Source organism: Hyla sarda, chromosome 9 (assembly GCF_029499605.1).
Source record: "Hyla sarda isolate aHylSar1 chromosome 9, aHylSar1.hap1, whole genome shotgun sequence".
Lineage (NCBI taxonomy): Eukaryota > Metazoa > Chordata > Amphibia > Anura > Hylidae > Hyla > Hyla sarda.
In genome coordinates this window covers 143,219,510-143,238,615 of record NC_079197.1, presented here as the reverse complement: position 1 = coordinate 143,238,615, position 19,106 = coordinate 143,219,510, and the positions used below count along the sequence as shown (strand labels likewise).

Genomic DNA, 19,106 nt, shown 5'->3' with positions numbered 1-19,106 from the left:
GGTGTGGTTACATCACGTGTTACTGTAGTAGTAGTTGAGGCCTGGTGGGCGGCCTAGCGCCATTTTGTGAGTGTTTCCTGTTTCCTTTTAGCGCTTTTAGGTGCACGGACGCCGAGGCTGAGTCTTCCGGAGCGGTTTTTATCCAGGTAAAGGGTCGGTCGGAGTTATGGCGGGAGGCGGTGAAGAGCGGGGTGCGGACAGCCGTATATATGGTCGTTATTAGTATGAATGGGCTGCGGCCTGTGGGGGGGGGGGGGGTCTCTGATACAATGCGGGGACAGGCCGAGTCCCCCCGGCAGTGCAGTCTGGATAATAGTGATAGGCCTAGTGTTACCGCTCTTTCCCAACATAGGGGGCCTTCAGCTGTTGCAAAACTACAATTCCCAGCATTCCCGGACAGACTTCGGCTGTCCGGGCATGCTGGGAGTTGTAGTTTTGCAATAGCCGGAGACACCCTAGTTGGGAAACACTGTGTTACAGTGCGTTTACACGGCCGTTTGCCCCCGTTTTTTATCCCTTTTTCAGCTCCGTTTTTGCAGATTGCAAACGGTTTTAAAAAAAATCCCATTCATGTCAGTGGTTTTTTTTTTTTTTTTTTTTACAATCCGTTTGCATCCGTTTGCACTCATTTCCATTTTTTTTTTCACGGAAGAAAAATCGGCGCATGCAGTATTTTTTCTTCCATGAAAAAAATGGAAGAAAACACGGACATCATAATTTTAACATTGAAGTCTATGGCAAACGGATGAACCTTTAATGTTGTCTGTTTGCACCCGGGTTTAATATATCCGTAATTACATCTGAGACTCCTGCAGTGTTGTGGGACTAGTACTACTACTCTAATCATGGAAGCAAGTCTGTTCCATGATGGGAGTAGTGATTCCCCGGCTGCAGGAGTCTGCCGGTGGCTGGGGGAGGGGGGGGACTACATTAGTGTTTGTACTACTATCCCCATCATGGATCAGACTCTGTTCCATGATGGTGGTTGTAGTACAAGGGCTGGGGGATTCATCGCACTGGGTCTCATTTCTGACACCCGATACAATCAGAAGTTATTAAGCAGGGGAGCGTGCGGCATGGTCCGCAACCCCGCAATCACCGATGTATTTTACTTATTTCTAAATTCCCCGCGGGGATCTCTGAATGGCCGGTACTGAGGAGCCAATCAGGGCTCCCTGCAGGGATTTTTAAAATGGACCATGTATATTAAAAGCGCTGTGGGGGGCAAGATATATAGCGCTATATATCTTGCCCCCCACAGCGCTTTTAATATACATGGTCCATTTTAAAAAATCCCTGCAGGGAGCCCTGATTGGCTCCTCAGTACCGGCCATTCAGAGATCCCCGCGGGGAATAAGAAAAATAAATCGGTGATCGCGGGGTTACGGACCATGCCGCACGCTCCCCTGCTTAATAACTTCTGATCGTATCGGGTGTCAGAAGTGAGACCCAGTGCGATCAATCCCCCAGCCCCTGTACTACAACCTCCATCATGGAACAGAGTCTGATCCATGATGGGGGTAGTAGTACAAGCACTAATGTAGCCTCCCCAGCCTCTGGCAGACTCCTGCAGCCAGGACCTACTACTCCCACCATGGAAACAAGTCTGTTCCATGATGGGAGTAGTACTAGTCCTGGCTGCTGGAGTCTGTAGGTGGCTGATTTAAAAAAAAAAAAAAAGATTAAAAACTGTTACAAACGCTTCAAAACGGATACCCCTTTGATCAGCCGTTTCTATCCGTTTTTTTTTAATTCTTTTTTTTTTTTTTTTACGGAACTGGGGCAATTTTTTTTTTACAGTCCTTTATCACCCATTTGCACCCGTTATGTTTCTTACCCGTTATTTTTGATGGCCAAAAGACGTTCCATGTACAATTTTTTTTTTTTTTGCCCTTCAAAAAGAATGGGTGAAAAACGGGTCTTTTAAATTTAACATTGAAGTCTATGGGAAAACGGGTTACCCTTTAATGTACCCATTTGTCCCTGTTAATATCAATCCGTTTTTCACCTCTATTTTCTTCTGAGCATGCTCAGAAGAGGTGGCATGAACCAGGAATTAACGGATTAAAACAGGTGCAAACTGATATAATTTAGGAATTTTCAAACGTTTTTTTTTTTTTCATGTTCCGTTAATTTACTTGAACGGGTGAATATCGGGACGGGAACCAACGGCTGTGTGAACTTAACCGTACCCAAAACTGTAGCCTACCACGTAGCCAGTAGGTTGGGTTCACACTAGGAATCACTTCCGTTATGAACGCCCTTTAGGATATCGGCAATTATACGGCCGGTACAAAATCACTAACGGCCGTTAGAAAAATCCCGTAGACTATAATGGGATTTTCTAACAGCCGTTTTAACCTGTTATTGCCTGTTATTAACAGATGTTATTTTGTGACGGGCGAATGGACCGGAGAAATAATACATTCACTAATTCTCCCGTTACTATCGCCCGTCACAAAATAATGGCCGTTATTAATAACAGGCGATAACAAGAATGCCGAGCGCTGCTCTGTTCCCCGTCCCTGTCAGCTCACAGGGTACGGGAACAGATTTAAAAACCTTGCTCGGCTAACGTAGTACTGCGCAGGTGCAGGGACGGGGAACTGAGCCGCGCTCGGCATTCTTGTGACACCGCTAGTGGGCACAGGGACCCCGCGATATGGGGGGGGGGGGGGGGGGCAGGCGGTGATACCGCGATAATAAAAGAAAATACAGTGATATTAATTTTTTAATTACTTCTATTAAAAAATCTTTACCCTTCCAGTACTTTTTAGCAGCTGTATGCTACAAAGCAAGTTCTTATCTTTTTGAATTTCTTTGTCTTGTCCACAACTGGAACTGTCCAGAGCAGCATAGGTTTGCAATAGCGATTTTCTCCTGCTCTAGACAATTCCTGATACGGGCATCAGGTGTCAGCAGAGAGCACTGTGGACAAGACAAAAGAAATGCAAAAAGAAAAGAATTTCCTCTGTAGTATACAGCAGCTAATAAGTACTGAAAGGATTAAGATTTTTTTTAATAGAAGTAATTTACAAATATGTTTAACTTTCTGGCACCAGTTGATTAAAAAAAAAAAAAAAATTCCAGCGTACCCCTTTTAAATGTTTTTTTTATAAATACAAACGAATCACAATGTCCAAATCTGAAAATGTGTGTCTATTTATGACATTATACATATATATTATAATATAAATGTGTTTTTACATTTTTTTTTTTTTTTTAGCTTCTTGTGAAATGGCAGTCCAGGAGATCAGACCCAACAACACAATCTACATCAACAACCTCAATGAGAAGATAAAGAAGGATGGTGAGTGCAAAGACGAGTCAGTACAAGGCTGTTTGCCGAAGACTAGGGAGCGACCAATTATCGGTATGGCCGATAATCACGATTTTGGGCATTATTGGTATCAGCAATTACCTTGCCGATAATGCACCGCCCCGGCCCCATTGCCTCCCCCATCCCCGGTTTTATAATTACCTGTTCCTGGGGCCTACGCTACTTCTTGCTCCTGCTGCGTCCTGCGTTACGCTGTGCGCAATAACGAGTGACGTGCGCGACGTGACGTCACCGTCAGTGCGCACAGTGACAGCTCAGGAGGACGCCGCCGGAGCCAGAAGTAGCGCGGACCCCGGGAACAGGTAATTATAAAACCGGGGATGGGGAGGCAATGGGACGGGGGCGGTGGGGGGAGCGGGGGCGGTGATAGCGGTGGCGCACGCTTTAAATCAATGTTCTGCAGCGGTGTCGCGGGGGGATAAATAGCCGATAACTTATACCGGAATATCGGTATAAGTTATCGGCCCTAACCTCCACAGATTATCGTATCGGCCCTAAAAAAAACGATATCGGTCAATCCCTACCGAAGACCCTTACACACTTCTGTCTACTGTACACTACAGATAGCCAGTCTATAATTTCCTCTTTGAGCTAAGACAGTGTGTGTCTAACTGTTGCAAAACTACAACTTCCGAAGGCTGCCTGGGCATGCTGGGAGTTGTAGTTTTTCAACAGCTGGAGGCACACGGTTTAAAAATTCTTAGCTAAGCATTCAATAGTACCTGCGCTAACTCATTGTAACAGTCTATGGACAGTGAAAAATAGCCTGACATAATTTGTTGGCAACTTTTTGTATATAGCAAAATTTAGTTTCAGAACTTTTGATCAGACATTAAAACATTAGTCTGTTAACATGGCCTCTGGTTGCCAAATTATCAGATACATTCTGTGTCATCAAGATGTCATCGAAAAGTATATGTTCCTTACTTATATCAGGGGTGTGGAAATTAAAAAAAAAAACTACTTGTCCAAGGGACTAAAGTGGAACACAATCTACTTGTCCCTCAAGAAAATCCACTTGTCCTGGCAGATAAAATAATTTCCACCAAAATAGTCTTGTCCCCCCCCACTAGACCACCAGGGATGGATATAAGATCCCTTTAGACACTGCTGACAGCGGTGATCTAATGGGTTAATAGGTGATCGCAGCATGCCAGGATATTAGCGGGGGGAGAGCTGTAGCTCCTCTTACACCCCAGACAAGCCCAGAAAAGTCTACATGTAACTTTTTGATCACCTTATAAAAAATTTCTCATATGAAGTGACCAAAAATGAACAATTCTGGACAATTATTTACATTTACACCGTTCCCTGTACGGTTTAATTAACATTATATTTTAATAGTCTGGACATTTCCACATGTAGCGATACCACTTATGTTTATTTTTGTACATTATTTTTATTTAAAGAAAATTGGAAACTTTTATTAGGAAAGGGGCTTATTCACATGTATACGCACTTTTTAAAATATTTTAATCACTTTTTTTCAGTCTCAATAGGGACTTATGTGTTACTGGGGGGGGGGGGGGGGGTTCTGCTTCTCCAGTTTATATGGTGCATTTTGTGTCAGAAAATGCATTTAGTTACTAGATAACTACAACTCCCAGCATGCCCTGATACAGCCTATGGTTGTGTGGGTGTTGCAGCATGTTGCACTGTATAGTAGTACAATTAAGGTTATTGTAGGACATGCTGGGAGTTGTAGTTTTGGTTTGTGTCAGCTGCAGAGCCATAGGCTGTGTCAAGGAATAATGGGAATTGCAGTTAGTAACTACAATACCCAGCATACTCTGATGCAGCCTATAGCTCTGCAGCTGACCAGAACCAAAACTACAACTCCCAGCATGTTGCACTTTATAGTTCTACAGTTTAGGTTATGGTCCAACATGCTGGGAGTTGTAGTTTTGGTTCGGGCGTGTTTGTGTGCATCCGTGGGGCTCTTGGTCGGCGGGCGGGTATGAAGGGGGGCGGGATTCTGGGGGTGCAATTTAGTGCGGGGGCCACTAAAAATAAATAAAATTAGATGGCACAACTGCCCTAATGCCCGTCTGCTCCTATACAAAACATTCATGCATACACATATCCTACATGCACCAGCCAATGCCCCATATACATACACACACACACCCCCCCGCCACTGCCCCCCCACATCATACATTACATACACACATACACTCACACCATACATATACACCATACATATGCACACATCATACATACACCTGCCGCTGCCCACCCCACATCATACATCACATACATACACATCACACTTAGACATTATACACACATCATACATTACATACACATCACACTTAGACATCATACACACATACACTCACACCATACATATCCACCAGTGTTTCCCAACCAGGGTGCCTCCAGCTGTTGCAAAACTACAACTCCCAGCATGCCCAGGGCATGCTGGGAGTTGTAGTTTTGCAACAGCTGGAGGCACCCTGGTTGGGAAACACTGATATACACCATACATATGCACACATCATACATACACCTGCCGCTGCCCCCCCCCCCCCCATCATACATTACATACACTCACACCATACATATACAACCACCCTTCCTGCCGCCGCCTGTATTCTCGGCCTCCTCACCTGAGCCGCCATGAGTGGACATCAGAGCTGTAGTCACCGCCGGTGTGAGGTGAGATTTCCGTCCTCTCCTCTCTCCCCGAGCCCCCCAACCCCCATCCCCGCTCTGTTTTCCCCGTGCAAACAAGCAACCTCCCCGTGGTGGATTAGGTCCTGTCTAGACAGAGCTGGGGGAGGGGGAGGGATAGAGCTGTGTGCGGGGGATGGAGCTGTGCACGGAGCTGTCAACATCCTCTCTCTCCCCCTGCTGTGTCTTCTGAGCTCCGTCCATCCTCCAGGAGGGGAGATAAGGGGACTCTGCAGTCAGCTGGAGGCCGGTGTGAGGTACAGACTTCCATCGGCTCCTGCGCCTCACATCGACATTAAAGAAAAATAAGGGGGAAGTCTGTCCCTGCTAGCCCGATACAGGGCTAAATCTATAAACAATTCACCTGCCCGGCGCCCAAAACTACTTGTCCCGGGCGTCGGGCTATAGGATTTCCACATCCCTGTTATATGTAGAATCTATTAAAGGGGGGGGGGGGGGGGGGGGGGAGGATTGGAGTATATACCCCAGCGTTACTCACTGCATACAATCACATAGACTAAAAGTATAATTCTCTATACAGATGCCCGGGTGGTGTTGAGAACCTCTGCCTGGGACCTGAGTGCAGATGCAGTGAGTGGCGGTTTTGGTTTCTGGAGTACAGGCTTTGTGACATTTTGTATTTCTTTTTGATCTTTCTTATAGAGCTGAAGAAGTCTCTGTATGCGATTTTCTCCCAGTTCGGGCAGATCCTTGACATCTTGGTGTCTCGCAACCTGAAGATGAGAGGACAGGCGTTTGTCATCTTTAAGGAAGTTAGCAGTGCCACCAATGCCCTGAGGTCAATGCAAGGATTTCCCTTCTATGATAAGCCAATGGTTGGTATTACATTTATTAAATGCCACTATAGGTCATTGGCCTGGTCTGTTATAGCAGCATTGGCATTGATCTCCTAGAAACTTTAGACCTTAAACAGCTTACATTGACGTGGTCTGAAATGGCAGACCCCAAGTGCAGTTGTGCACCTATGCTAGGGGGTAGGTCCTGCACATGTGGTCCGCTGCTATGGGCGATCCCCAGCATAATATGCATACAATGGAGGATGCCTGCAGACGGTCACAAGTACCTCAATGGCATCCTACACCAGATAAACGTGTGGATGCATGAAATTTAAACATTAAACAACTACATTGACGTGGTCTGAAATGGCAGGCGGTCCTCAACCCCAAGTGCAGTTGTGCACCTAGTTGGGGTGGAGGTCCTGCATTTGTGGACCACAATTTATATTGTGGTCCCCAAATGCAGGGCCTCCACCCCAGTGTTAGTGCACAACTGCACTTGGGGTTGAGGACCGCCTGCCATTTCAGACCACGTCAATGTAGTCTCCTAGAAACTGCAACTTATACTGTCCTGCAAATATCTGCTTAAAAAAAAAAATCAAGCAAACCTGTTTGTTCTTATAATTCAGAGAATACAATATTCGAAGACAGACTCGGACATCATTGCTAAAATCAAAGGTACCTTTGTAGAGAGAGACCGAAAAAGACAGGAGAAGAGGAAAGTTAAGATACAAGAAGCTGCAGCTGTCAAGAAGGCTGTTCCAGGTGCTCCTGTGGTGCAAGGCTTACCAGGGCAGATTCCGGTGAGTTGTCTCATACTGATATCTATGGGTGGTGAAGCTTCACTGTACTGGATTTTCTTACAGGTGTTGTTTTTTATTTTTTGTCTTTAGGGAATGCAGAACATCCCTGGAATGAACCAGGCTCCTCGTATGATGCATATGGCTGGACAGAATCCATACATGCACCATCCTGGCATGATGCCACCTCCAGGAATTGCTCCTGGACAGATGGCTCCTGGCGGCATGCCTCATGGACAGATGATGCCAGGGCAGATGGCACCTATGCAACCGGTAAGTGTTACTGAATATGACAATTACATGTAAAGAATCATCTAAGACTTGCTGCTACAGTGGTCCCTCAACATACGATGGTAATCCATTCCAAATGAACCATCGTTTGTTGAGGGATCTGTGCAATGTAAAGTATAGGACAGTGGTCTACAACCTGCGGACCTCCAGATGTTGCAAAACTACAACACCCAGCATGCCCGGACAGCCAACGGCTGTTCGGGCATGCTGGGAGTTGTAGTTTTTTCAACATCTGGAGGTCCGTAGGTTGAAGACCACTGGTATAGGAAGTTGTACTCGCCTGTCCTCGCCGCTCCGGACAGTCACCGCTGCCCTGGATGTCGCCTTCCATCGCTGTCGCCGTGTCCCTGACACTCCGGCAAGGCCTCGGCTTCCCCGGCATCCTCACTCTCCGTCGCTGCCATCACGTCACTACGCACGTCGCTCCTATTGGATGACGGGACGGCGTGCGCGGCGACATGATGATGATGGAGAGCGCCGACGATGCAGGGGATCCCGAAGAGGACGCACCGGAGCCCCGAGGACAGGTAAGTGATTGTCAGCGGACCACACTGGGCAACGTAAACTGCTATCCAGTGGCAGCTGAAGCAGTCTGCGCTGCCGGATAGCCGTTTATGCGATGGCCCCGACATACAAAACCATCGTATGTTGATGCCGCCTTCAACATGTGATGGCCTCTGAGAGGTTATCGTATGCTGAAAGGATCGTATGTCGGGGCCATCGTAGGTCGGGGGGTCACTGTATTTCACTTATTTTATTTCACCTTGTACATGTTGTAGTAGTATTGTGTGGTGGTATTTAGAGATGAACGAACTTACAGTAAATTCGATTCGTCACGAACTTCTCGGCTCGGCGGTTGCTGACTTTTCCTGCATAAATTAGTTTAGCTTTCAGGTGCTCCGGTGGGCTGGAATAGGTGGATACAGTCCTAGGAAAGAGTCTCCTAGGATTGTATCCACCTTTTCCAGCCCACCGGAAAGCTGAACTAATTTATGCAGGAAAAGTCAGGGACCGCCGAGCCGAGAAGTTCGTGACGAATCGAATTTACTGTAAGTTCGCTCATCTCTAGTGGTAGTGGCTGCACAGAAGCTATTACTGTTATATATTTCCACCATAGAATTGTTTAGTGTAGTGCAGAATGTTATAACATTCCGATCCGTGTGGTTAACATAATGGTTCAAAGGGTCTGTGGGTGACCTGGTGTAAGAAGTTACATCACTTTGTGCAATTTCCCAGTAGCACTGATAACTGCTCTCTTGCACTTTCTAAATGTTATACCTGTATTGGCCTACATGGTCCTTCTGTATTGTGGAGTTTTCTATGATCAAACAATAACTACATGATCTCTTGTTCCTCAGATATCTGAAAATCCACCAAACCATATTCTGTTCCTGACCAACCTCCCAGAAGAAACCAATGAGCTGATGCTATCCATGCTGTTCAACCAGTGAGTATCTCTATGGCCGTCTCCTGGTGTTAGGTGGGGTCGTCACAACGTACAACAATGCTTTGTGCTAGTCCCCTAACTTCTGAATATAACCTGTATATAACCTGTATGCTGGTTGGCTGTGTAGGTTACTTCATATCTGCACTGTTGGTTTCTCTTAAATTGACTTTCTTTTTTTTTTTTTCTTTCTTTTAGGTTCCCAGGCTTCAAAGAAGTACGTCTAGTCCCTGGACGTCACGATATAGCATTTGTGGAGTTTGATAATGAAGTCCAGGCAGCTGCTGCCCGAGAGTCTCTACAAGGATTCAAGATCACCCAGAGCAACTCCATGAAGATTTCATTTGCTAAGAAATAGTTCATTGGGAGAATCTCCAGCTTCAGTCTGTTTTGGAAACACCGCTGACCTGGGTCTTGGCAGATTCTAATTAGACTCTTTTTTTATTTAATTTCTGATTTTTCAATGCAGAGCGCTCATCCAGCATATGTTGGTGAGTATAGGATTCATTTTTTTATGCATCTCTTGAAAGCATTGCACCCAGAGTCTGACTTCCAGACATTGTACCTGGAGCTTGTGAATAAAATAGATTTGTTTTTCTATGACTTCTTCTTCTGTCATACATTTTTGAGTCTGTAGGAGTGGATTGTATATAAATCATTACTCTATACGAAGTACAAATACCATTGGGCCAGCCTTTAAGTCTGTACTGGAGGTTATTGTTCGGAGTTTTATGCTATTCATTGAGTGGATTGAGATGTGCCAAAACTTTTCATCTAAATACCCCTCTTAACTCCTTGGGGACGGAGGGCGTATGCATAAGCCCTTGCGTCCCATCACTTAAGGACGGAGGGCGTATCCATATGCCCTCCGTATTTCCGATCACTGCCGCTCGCCGGGCAGTGATTGGACAGGGATGACTGCTGATATCTATCAGCAGGCATCCCGTGGCAATGCCTAGGGGGGTCATGAGACCCCCCCCCCCCCCATCATATCGGTGACCACAGCAAATTGCAGGTCAATTCAGACCTGCGATTTGCCGCGATCCCGGCAAATCGGGTCACTGGTGACCCGATCTCCTGGAAAATAAGACTGATCGGAGCTGTCAGAGACCGCTCCGACCAGCCTAAAGCATAGGAGCGAGGTGGCAATGTTGCCACCCCCCTCCTATCCCCTGCCATTGGTCGGTCAGGCTGACCACCAATGCATTGCAGGAGGGGGGCGGGGGGGTTACAGTTCATTTCCCCGCTCTGCGCACCGATCGAAGTCGGGGGGGGGGGACATGGCCCGGCTTACCCGAACCGGCATCGGCGGCAGCAGGAACAAGCGGCGCGAGCAGGAGGAGCGGCGGCCGGAAAGTGCGGCTGAGAAGGCTGCAGTGAAGATCGCGATAAGTGATCTTCACTGTGGCCTTCTAAAAGCTGCAAAACTACAACTCCCAGCATGCCCACACAGCCAAAGGCTGTCTGTGCATGCTGGGAGTTGTAGTTTTGCAACATCTGGAGGGTCAAAGTTTGGAGACAACTGTGTAGTGGTCTCTAAACTGTGGTCCTCCAGATGTTGCAAAACTACAACTCCCAGCATGCACTGACTGTCTGGGCATGCTGGGAGTTGTAGTTTTGCAACATCTGAAGTGGCACAGTTTGGAGACCACTATATGGTCCCAGCATGCCCAGACAGTCGGGGATGCTGGGCGTGTAGTTCTGCAATATCTGGCCATTCAGATGTTGCAGAACTACAACTCCCAGCATCCCTGGACAGTCTGGGCATGCTTAGAGTTGTAGTTTTGAGGCCACTGTTCTTCCCCAGTTGTTGCATAACTACAACTCCTAGCATGCCCAGACTGTCCAGGCATGCTGAGAGTTGTAGTTCTGCAACATCTGAAGGGCCAGATATTGCAGAACTACACGCCCAGCATCCTTGACTGTACGGGCATGCTGGGAATTGTAGTTTTGCAACAGCTGTAGGCACACTGGTTGGGAAACACTGAGCTAGTGTCTGTTTCCTAACTCAGTGATTCCAACCGGTGTGCCTCCAGCTGTTGCAAAACTACAACTCCCAGAGTGCACTGACAGACCATACATGCTGGGAGTTGTAGTCTTGCAACAGCTGGAGGCACATGGGGTTGGAATCACTGAGCTAGAGTCTGTTTTCTAACTCTGTGGCTCCCCACCAGTGTGCCTACAGCTGTTGTAAAACTACAACTCCCAGCATCAAAACCTGTGTAGAGGAAAAATTGACCAGTTGCCCATAGCAACCAATCAGCTTGCTGCTTTTTATTTTTCAGATGCCCTTTTAAAAAGGAATGCGATCTGATTGGTTGCTATGGGCAACTGGTCAACTTTTCCTCTACACAGGTTTTGATAAATCTCCCCCATAATGTATAACAGTCTATTGAAGTAGCTGAGAGCAATAGGGACCACAGATTTAGGCATATTCTTGTTCCTTTCTCAGGTGTGTGTGTGTGTGTGTGTGTGTGTGTATGTATAGATATAGAGTGTATAAAAAAAAATAAACACTGGTGTAGGTTGCCTGGCTTACACCTCTGTGGTTGGCTCACTATAAGGAGGCCTGCACAAGGTACACAAAGTAGTGCCCCTCTTCTTTTGCTTTTTCCTTCTCAGATTTTTGGCCAAAACTAGAAATGGACAGACATGCTGAAAAGTCTCAAAAGAATCTGCAAATGCATAATATAGTTAGTGAAGAAAAATGTGCCTAAAAAGGAGCAACACATGTTGGAGGAAACACATGGTCAGATCAATACATTCCTATAATATTGATGTCCGTGTGGAACACCCCAAAAATCACTTTTTGTTTTCTGTTATGTCTTTTATGCTGCTTTAAAGATAAGAATGCAAAATACAGACCCCTAGATAGATATCTATGTGCACTAGTGTGTACACATACACAAACACACATATACACACACACACACACATATACATACAAGTAAGGCCCCTTTCACACTATAAAATTACTCCTTTAAAAGATCCGTTATAAACATCTGTTAGAAAAGCCTTAACAGATGATAAACGTCCGGGGAGCCCTGAATGGCTGGTACCGAGGAGCCAATCAGGGCTCTCAGCGGGAGATTTAAAAAAATTAACATTGTGAGCAGCAGGGGGGACATGTCTATATTAAAAGCACTGTGGGGGGGGGGGCAAGATATATAAAGCTGCATGGGGGGGCAGACATATAGCCTATATATCTTGATAAATAGTTGTAGTTGATACAATGTAGCTTTTGAATAGTTTATAACATAGTTTGGTGCTCTGCACCGCTGCACAGAAGCGTGGCACAAACTTGTTTCTGGCCAGCAGATGGATGCGGTGGAGAAGTGGTGAGAGGAGGAGCAGACAGGCAGCATCCTTGTGGATCCAGCGGCAGAAAGCGTGAGTCTGAACAGTGGTCCCTAAACTGTGGTCCCTACACTGTTGCAAAAGTGAACACAGGTCTTGTCTTTGAGGTGGTCTGTTATTGGAGTGTATACTACAGCTAAACGCGTTTCAGGGTGACCCCTTCAGTAGCTGTATCCGCATACCCTTACTGAAGAAGGGGTCACCCTGAAATGCATGTGCACATAGTGTGAGCTCCCCCTCAGTTCCTAATATTTAACATATTTTTATGCTGCTTTCCTTGGACTGTCCAGAAGGCTGTGTGCAGGAACACTTTTTGAATTTACACATAAGCTGATATGAAAGTATAAGACAAGGGAGAGTTCACATGTACACAAGCATGCTCAGAGCTGGCTCAGACTAAGTAACATTTCGTAATGGCTTATTTTATCCGTTTTGGATCGGTAGGGAAATATGTCAATGATCTGCAATGGCCAATTCCATATTGCTTTCTGCTAAAGTGAACTGATCTGTCAGGTCCATTGTCTGAGAAATTATTCAACCGCCCTGCTGTGATTGGCTGAAAAACAAGTGTATATGATCGCCTAAATGCAGCCGTTCGGTTGACACTTTGCATTTCTCCATCATCTTTCAGATGTGACGCATAAGATTCCGGATATTCTGATAGAGATGAGCGAACTTACAGTACTTCGATTCGTCACGAACTTCTCGGCTCGGCAGTTGATGACTTATCCTGCATAAATTAGTTCAGCTCTCAGGTGTTCCGGTGGACTGTAAAAGGTGGATACAGTCCTAGGAAAGAGTCTCCAGCCACCGGAGCACCTGAAAGCGGAACTCATTTATGCAGGATAAAGTCAGCAACTGCCGAGCCGAGAAGTTCGTGATGAATCGAATTATGAGTTTGCTCATCTAATTCTGAAATGTTTTAAAGGCTACACAAGTCCTTCATTGATGGAGGGTTACAGTGGTGGCTTTATGCATTCACAGGGCTGTGTAGTGAGCCAGGTCCTTGTGGGGAGGCAGGTAACTGAGCTTTGCTTGTATCACAGTTAGATACATTGCAGAGACTCCACATCCTAAACATTAGAGGAGCTGAAGGAGAGGAATCTAATTCACTACAGACATGTGGTTATGTGTTCATTGACCCACATAGATCATGTGGTGGTTTATTTATTTATTTTTCCTCTTTCCGTTCTGCCCAACAAATATAATTTTTTATTTTCTAAACCATAGATTTGGTGGTAAAATGAGTGATTGTCATTACAAAATACAAATGGTGTTGCGCAAAAAAAAAAAGTAGAAGGAAAATTGAAAGACTTTGTAGTTTTGTAAAGTTAAAGACTACCAGTCCATAGACTTAAAGGGGTACTCCGGCCCTAGACATCTTATCCCCTATCCAAAGGATAGGGGATAAGATGTCTGATCGCGTGGGTCCTGCCACTGGGGTCCCCCGAGATCTCAGCTGCAGCACCCCACTATTATTACTGCACAGAGCTAACTCGCTCTGTGCGTAATGAGGGGCAATAAAGGGGCCGGAGCATTGTGCCATCATGGCTCCACCCCTCGTAATGACATGGCCCGCCCCCTCAATACAAGTCTATGGGAGGGGGTGTGTCAGACTGACAGGCAGGGAGGTGGAGCGTGGGGTCCGCTCTGGGCCATACCGCCTCTTTCTACCTATGTTGCGCAGTTGACAGGTAGGGCGCACAGGTGGTAGAGCTACACAGGGCCGCTGTAGAGTCCTGCCTGACCATTAACTGCGGGACATAGGCTGAAAGAGGCGGTGCGGCCTGAAGCAGAGCGGACCCCGGGCTCCACCTCCCCCACTGTGTCTGACTCCTGAGGGGGCTATAAAGCTTGATTGTGTAAGTATAAACTAGCCTGAGGTGCTACTAGATATATGCCTAGAATATGCTTGTGAAGCCCTAGTGCATGGTGTGTGCAGTTTTGCTGTAATATGCAATGTATAAGGCAATGCCTCAGTTCTGGGAAACAATCAGCAGTAACTCTGACTAGTCTTGTACAGAAGACACAGGATGAGAAGAACACAATCCATCTTCCCTGCAGTAACACAATGTCTAGTGTAGGAGGATGCGATGTCACTGACCATCTCCATCCTGTAAATAATGCAGCAGTTTTATTACTTGAGCTTTTTGCCAGCATCAGCATAAAACATGTAAAGTGATGGAGACAATCTGCCAAAGAAAGCAGAGTCAGCAGGAGATGGCGGCCGGGAGGAAGAGACGTGATAAATAGACCAAGATGAGCTGCTTGTTTACAAGGAATAATTTTATTTTTTTTTGCTAGATGATGATGACCAATAATCAGCTATTCTGGTGTTTTAGGATTTTCATTTATACCATTCACCCTATAGGATCATAAATGTTTTAGAGCAGGGGGGTCTCAAACTCAAATTATCTGAAGGTAGCGGCTGGGTGAGGCTGGCCTGCATGCGCCACTCACATATAATGTGCCCCCCCTATCATCCACCAGCAACACCCCCTACTCCCCTGTGGTAATAGCATGAGCTGACGGATGATGGGGGGTGCTACTGCTGGGGGGGGGGGGAAAGCATGAGGTAGCTGTAGCACAGATTCTCCACATTAGAGAAAACAGAAAATGTGAGAAGGGGGGGGGGGGGGGGTAGTAGGGAGGGGACTGGCACTTGAACAAATGACTTGTCACAGGTGGGTGCTCAGGTTCAACAGGTTCAGACTCCAAAACCTTCAATCAATAGACTTCAAGAAAAAACGGCACTCCTTCAATATGCAAAAAAGCTGTGTCTTTCATTCACCCATCAGGTACAATGCAACGTTTCAGCCTCATCATGAGGCCTTTCTCAAGCCTTAGCACAGATTCCCCCGCATTAGGGAGCCGCAGCACAGATTTGGAGGTGCACACTATAAGTGATGCTATCGCACGCGCTGTGCAGGACGTCTGGGGTCCCTGCGTGCTGCTGGCAATGACGTCATTCACCGCGCGCACCTCCACCAGGAAGTCCCTGCAGCCAGATGTAAGTAGCAGTTCAGTGACGGGACAAGACTGGTTGCCCGATCATGTGCACCAGGTCCCATGTAGCAGTGTTTGCTGAAGTGTGTGAGGTCTTCAACAGCACATGGTTCATTCCTTGCGTTCATCACTCAATCTGCATCAATTTTCACCTGCACGGTGCCCGGAACTTCATGTTCTGGGCGTCGGGCGATACAAATTCCATTGGTTACAGAGCTGCATTCACTATTTTTGTGTTTTTATATAACGTATCTTCCAGTCCCATCCAGAGTGGCACTTACTATTCTGCTGTTACATCATGTCTTATCCTTCTGTCTTCTCCAGGGCTATACTCCCTATTCTGCTTTTACATCGTCTTAGTCTGCAGTGACCCAGCCCTGGAGGTATGGGGTATGACTTGGCAGAGTTTACACCAAACTTTACCATTTACATCTTTATTAACCTGTCTATGCCCAATCTTCGTACATGAATGGTGGCTGGGTAACAGGTGGCTATATGCAGCCGACACCTGCTGATAATAATCATTCTGCAGCATCTGGATGAGATCTGTTACAATGTCATCCACTTTGCTGGTATTGTTATATGCTGTAGATTTTTCATCTGCAAAATCCAGATGGAAAATGTGTAGCAAATTTGCCCTATGTGAGTTCACCCATAGTCTGTAGCTGCTGTAAGTTACAAACAAATAGTGGGAAATACACTGGAGATTAAAGGGGTTCTCCGGTGCTTAGACATCTTATCCCCTATCCAAAGGATAGGGGATAAGATGCCTGATAGCGGGAGTCCCGCCGCTGGGGATCCCCGTGATCTTGCACGCCGCACCCCGTTAGTAATCAGTCCCCGGAGCGTGTTCCCTCTGGGTCTGATTACCACATGGCCGGCGGCGTTTGACGTCATGCCTACGCCCCCGTGGGACTTCACGCTCCGCCCCTCAATGCAAGCCTACGGGAGGGAGCGTGATAGCTGTCACGCCCCCTCCCGTAGGCTTGCATTGAGGGGGCGGAGCTTGACGTCACGATCTTACGTCCCCGTGGTCGGGATGGTATTAGCCTGAGGGCCTCCAGCGGTTCTGGAAGCCGTTCCAGGTGGGTGCCGCAAGGTAGAATGCGGGGGTCCCCAGGGGCGATCCTTTGGATAGGGGATAAAATGTCTAGAGGCGGAGTATCCTTTTAAGAGCATTTGGACTGAAAGCCCACTCTGCAGTGACCAAACCTCTCATTAGCAGAAAGAATCAAATGGCTAGACACACCTTTGCTGAGGAGCATGTTGCGTGGACAGAGAAGTGCTTCAGAGTTCATTTTAGTGATGAAAGCAAGTTTAATTTATTTGGGTCTAATGGGAATCATTATGTTCATCGACAAACTGGGGAAAGACTGAACCCAAAGTGTGTAAAGAAGTCAGTGAAAGGTGGAGGAGGAAGTGTCATGGCTTGAGGAATGTTTTCTGCAGCAGGAGTTGGACCTCTCATACAGCTACATGACAGTGAATGCAAGTGTGTATCAGAACCTTCTCCAACAACACATGGTTCCTTCCTTTTGTTCATCAATCATCAGCAATTTTCATGCAGGACAATGCCCCCTGTCACACAGCAAAACGGGTCAAGCAGTTCCTTGAAACTGAAAACATTGAAACAATGAAATGGCCGCCATGAATGCTGATCTAAACCCAATAGAAAACCTCTGGAAAATCAAAGTTATGGCCAAGAAACCCACAGAAGTCACAGAACTGTGGAAGAGACTGGAGGAAGAGGAGGAAAAATCACACCAGAGAAGTGTGAGAGACCAGTGATGTCCTGTGGGGGGCGCAGATGTGCTGAAGTCATTCAAAGCCGCCAAGGCCTGTACACTTCTTACTGATTGGTGACTGTGGTGCCTCAGTCATTGCTGTTCTCTAATTATGATCATCATCACGTTTTTTTTGAAAAATAAAGGTTTTATGTTGATATACCGTATTTATCGGCGTATAACACGCATTTTTTAGGCTAAAATTTTTAGCCTAAAGTCTACCTGCTATGTTATACGCCGATAAGCTGCTGCAGTTCAATGATTTAAAGTGGGCGCTTTAAATCAATGAACTGCAGCGGCTTTTGCAGGTCCAGAGACAGCCAGCGCTGCCGGCTTCTCTCCCGCTGCCTGTCCTGGGGTCTAGAGCCCTGCTGCCGGCCCTTTTCTCCCCCTGCTATCGGTGCCGCTGCCCCTTCTCTCCCGCTGGCTATCGGCGCCGCTGCCCCTTCTCTCCCGCTGGCTATCGGCGCCGCTGCCCCTTCTCTCCCCCTGGCTATCGGTGCCACTGCCCCATTGCCGGCGGCGATAGCCAGGGGGAGAGAAGCGGCGCCAGCAATAGGGCAGCGGTGCCGATAGACACGGGGAGAGAAGGGGCAGCGGCACCCATTTCCGGCGCCGCTGCCCCGTTGCCTCCCCCATCCCCGGTTGTATAATTACCTGTTGCCAGGGTCGGGTCCACGCTGCTTCTGGCCTCCGATGTGGCATCCCCTGCGTAGCAACGGCGCAGGGGACGCCACACCGGAGGCCAGAAGCAGCGTGGACCCGACCCTGGCAACAAGTAATTATACAACCGGGGATGGGGGGGGGGCAGCGGCGCCGGCAATGGATGCTGCTGCCCCTTCTCTCCCCTGTCTTTCGGCACCGCTGCCCCATTGCCGGCTCCGCTTCTCTCCCCCTGGCTATCGGCGCCGGCAGGGGGAGAGAAGGGGCTGCGGCACTGATAGGCAGGAGGAGAGAAGGGGCAGCGGCACCGATAGCCAGGGGGAGAGAAGGGGCAGCGGTGCCGATAGCAGGGGTAGAGAAGGGGCAGCGGTGCCGATAGCAGGGGGAGAGAAGTGGCGGCAGCAGGGCTCTAGACCCCAGGAAAGGCAGGGGGAGAGAAGCGGGCAGCAACGACCTCTATCTCTCTCTCTGCCTTTCCTGGGGGCTTCTGCGGGGTCAGAAAGAGTGTATCGGGGTATACACATGCACACACACACACACGCACCCTCATTTTACCAAGGATATTTGGGTAAAAAACTTTTTTTACCCAAATATCCTTGGTAAAATGAGGGTGCGTGTTATAGGCCGGTGCGTGGTATACCCCGATAAATACGGTAAATTCAGTTATTGTGTAAAACACTGTTCTAATGGCATGGTGTACCCCTTACAAAAAATCCTTCAAATAATGATCAATGTAGATTATTTCAAGTGTTTATAAATCGTTCTCTAATTTTGATCTTCAGTGTATGAAGTTCTCTAATTTTGTAACAAGTTAAAAAATGTAAAACATTTCCAAAAATATATAAAAAACGACATGTTCCCTGTCAGGAGCAAAAAAAGGAATGCCTCCAAAAAAAAAAAAAAAAAAAAAAAAGGAGTAGTTTATGTCTTTTCCACACAGACTGGTAACAC

The 19,106-nt window shown here is 47.0% G+C and overlaps 1 protein-coding gene across 1 annotated transcript; it reads left to right on the top strand.

Moving 5' to 3' along the window:
* The first annotated feature begins 2 nt into the window (after positions 1 to 2).
* Positions 3 to 9,948, top strand: SNRPA (small nuclear ribonucleoprotein polypeptide A). Its single transcript, XM_056541527.1, has 7 exons — positions 3 to 146; positions 3,227 to 3,310; positions 6,677 to 6,849; positions 7,440 to 7,613; positions 7,704 to 7,883; positions 9,260 to 9,348; positions 9,544 to 9,948. Exons 2-7 carry the CDS (start codon positions 3,238 to 3,240, stop codon positions 9,701 to 9,703), a joined length of 849 nt encoding a protein of 282 aa, XP_056397502.1. The 5' UTR covers positions 3 to 146; positions 3,227 to 3,237; the 3' UTR covers positions 9,704 to 9,948.
* The last annotated feature ends 9,158 nt before the right edge of the window (positions 9,949 to 19,106 follow it).

Bases quoted from the DNA above. Each gene is read 5' to 3' on its own strand.
- SNRPA (XM_056541527.1), top strand. From the start codon at position 3,238: ATGGCAGTCCAGGAGATCAGACCCAACAACACAATCTACATCAACAAC. The intron at 3,311-6,676 runs GTGAGTGCAAAG...TCTTTCTTATAG, and splicing joins TGAGAAGATAAAGAAGGATG to AGCTGAAGAAGTCTCTGTAT. The intron at 6,850-7,439 runs GTTGGTATTACA...CTTATAATTCAG, and splicing joins CCTTCTATGATAAGCCAATG to AGAATACAATATTCGAAGAC.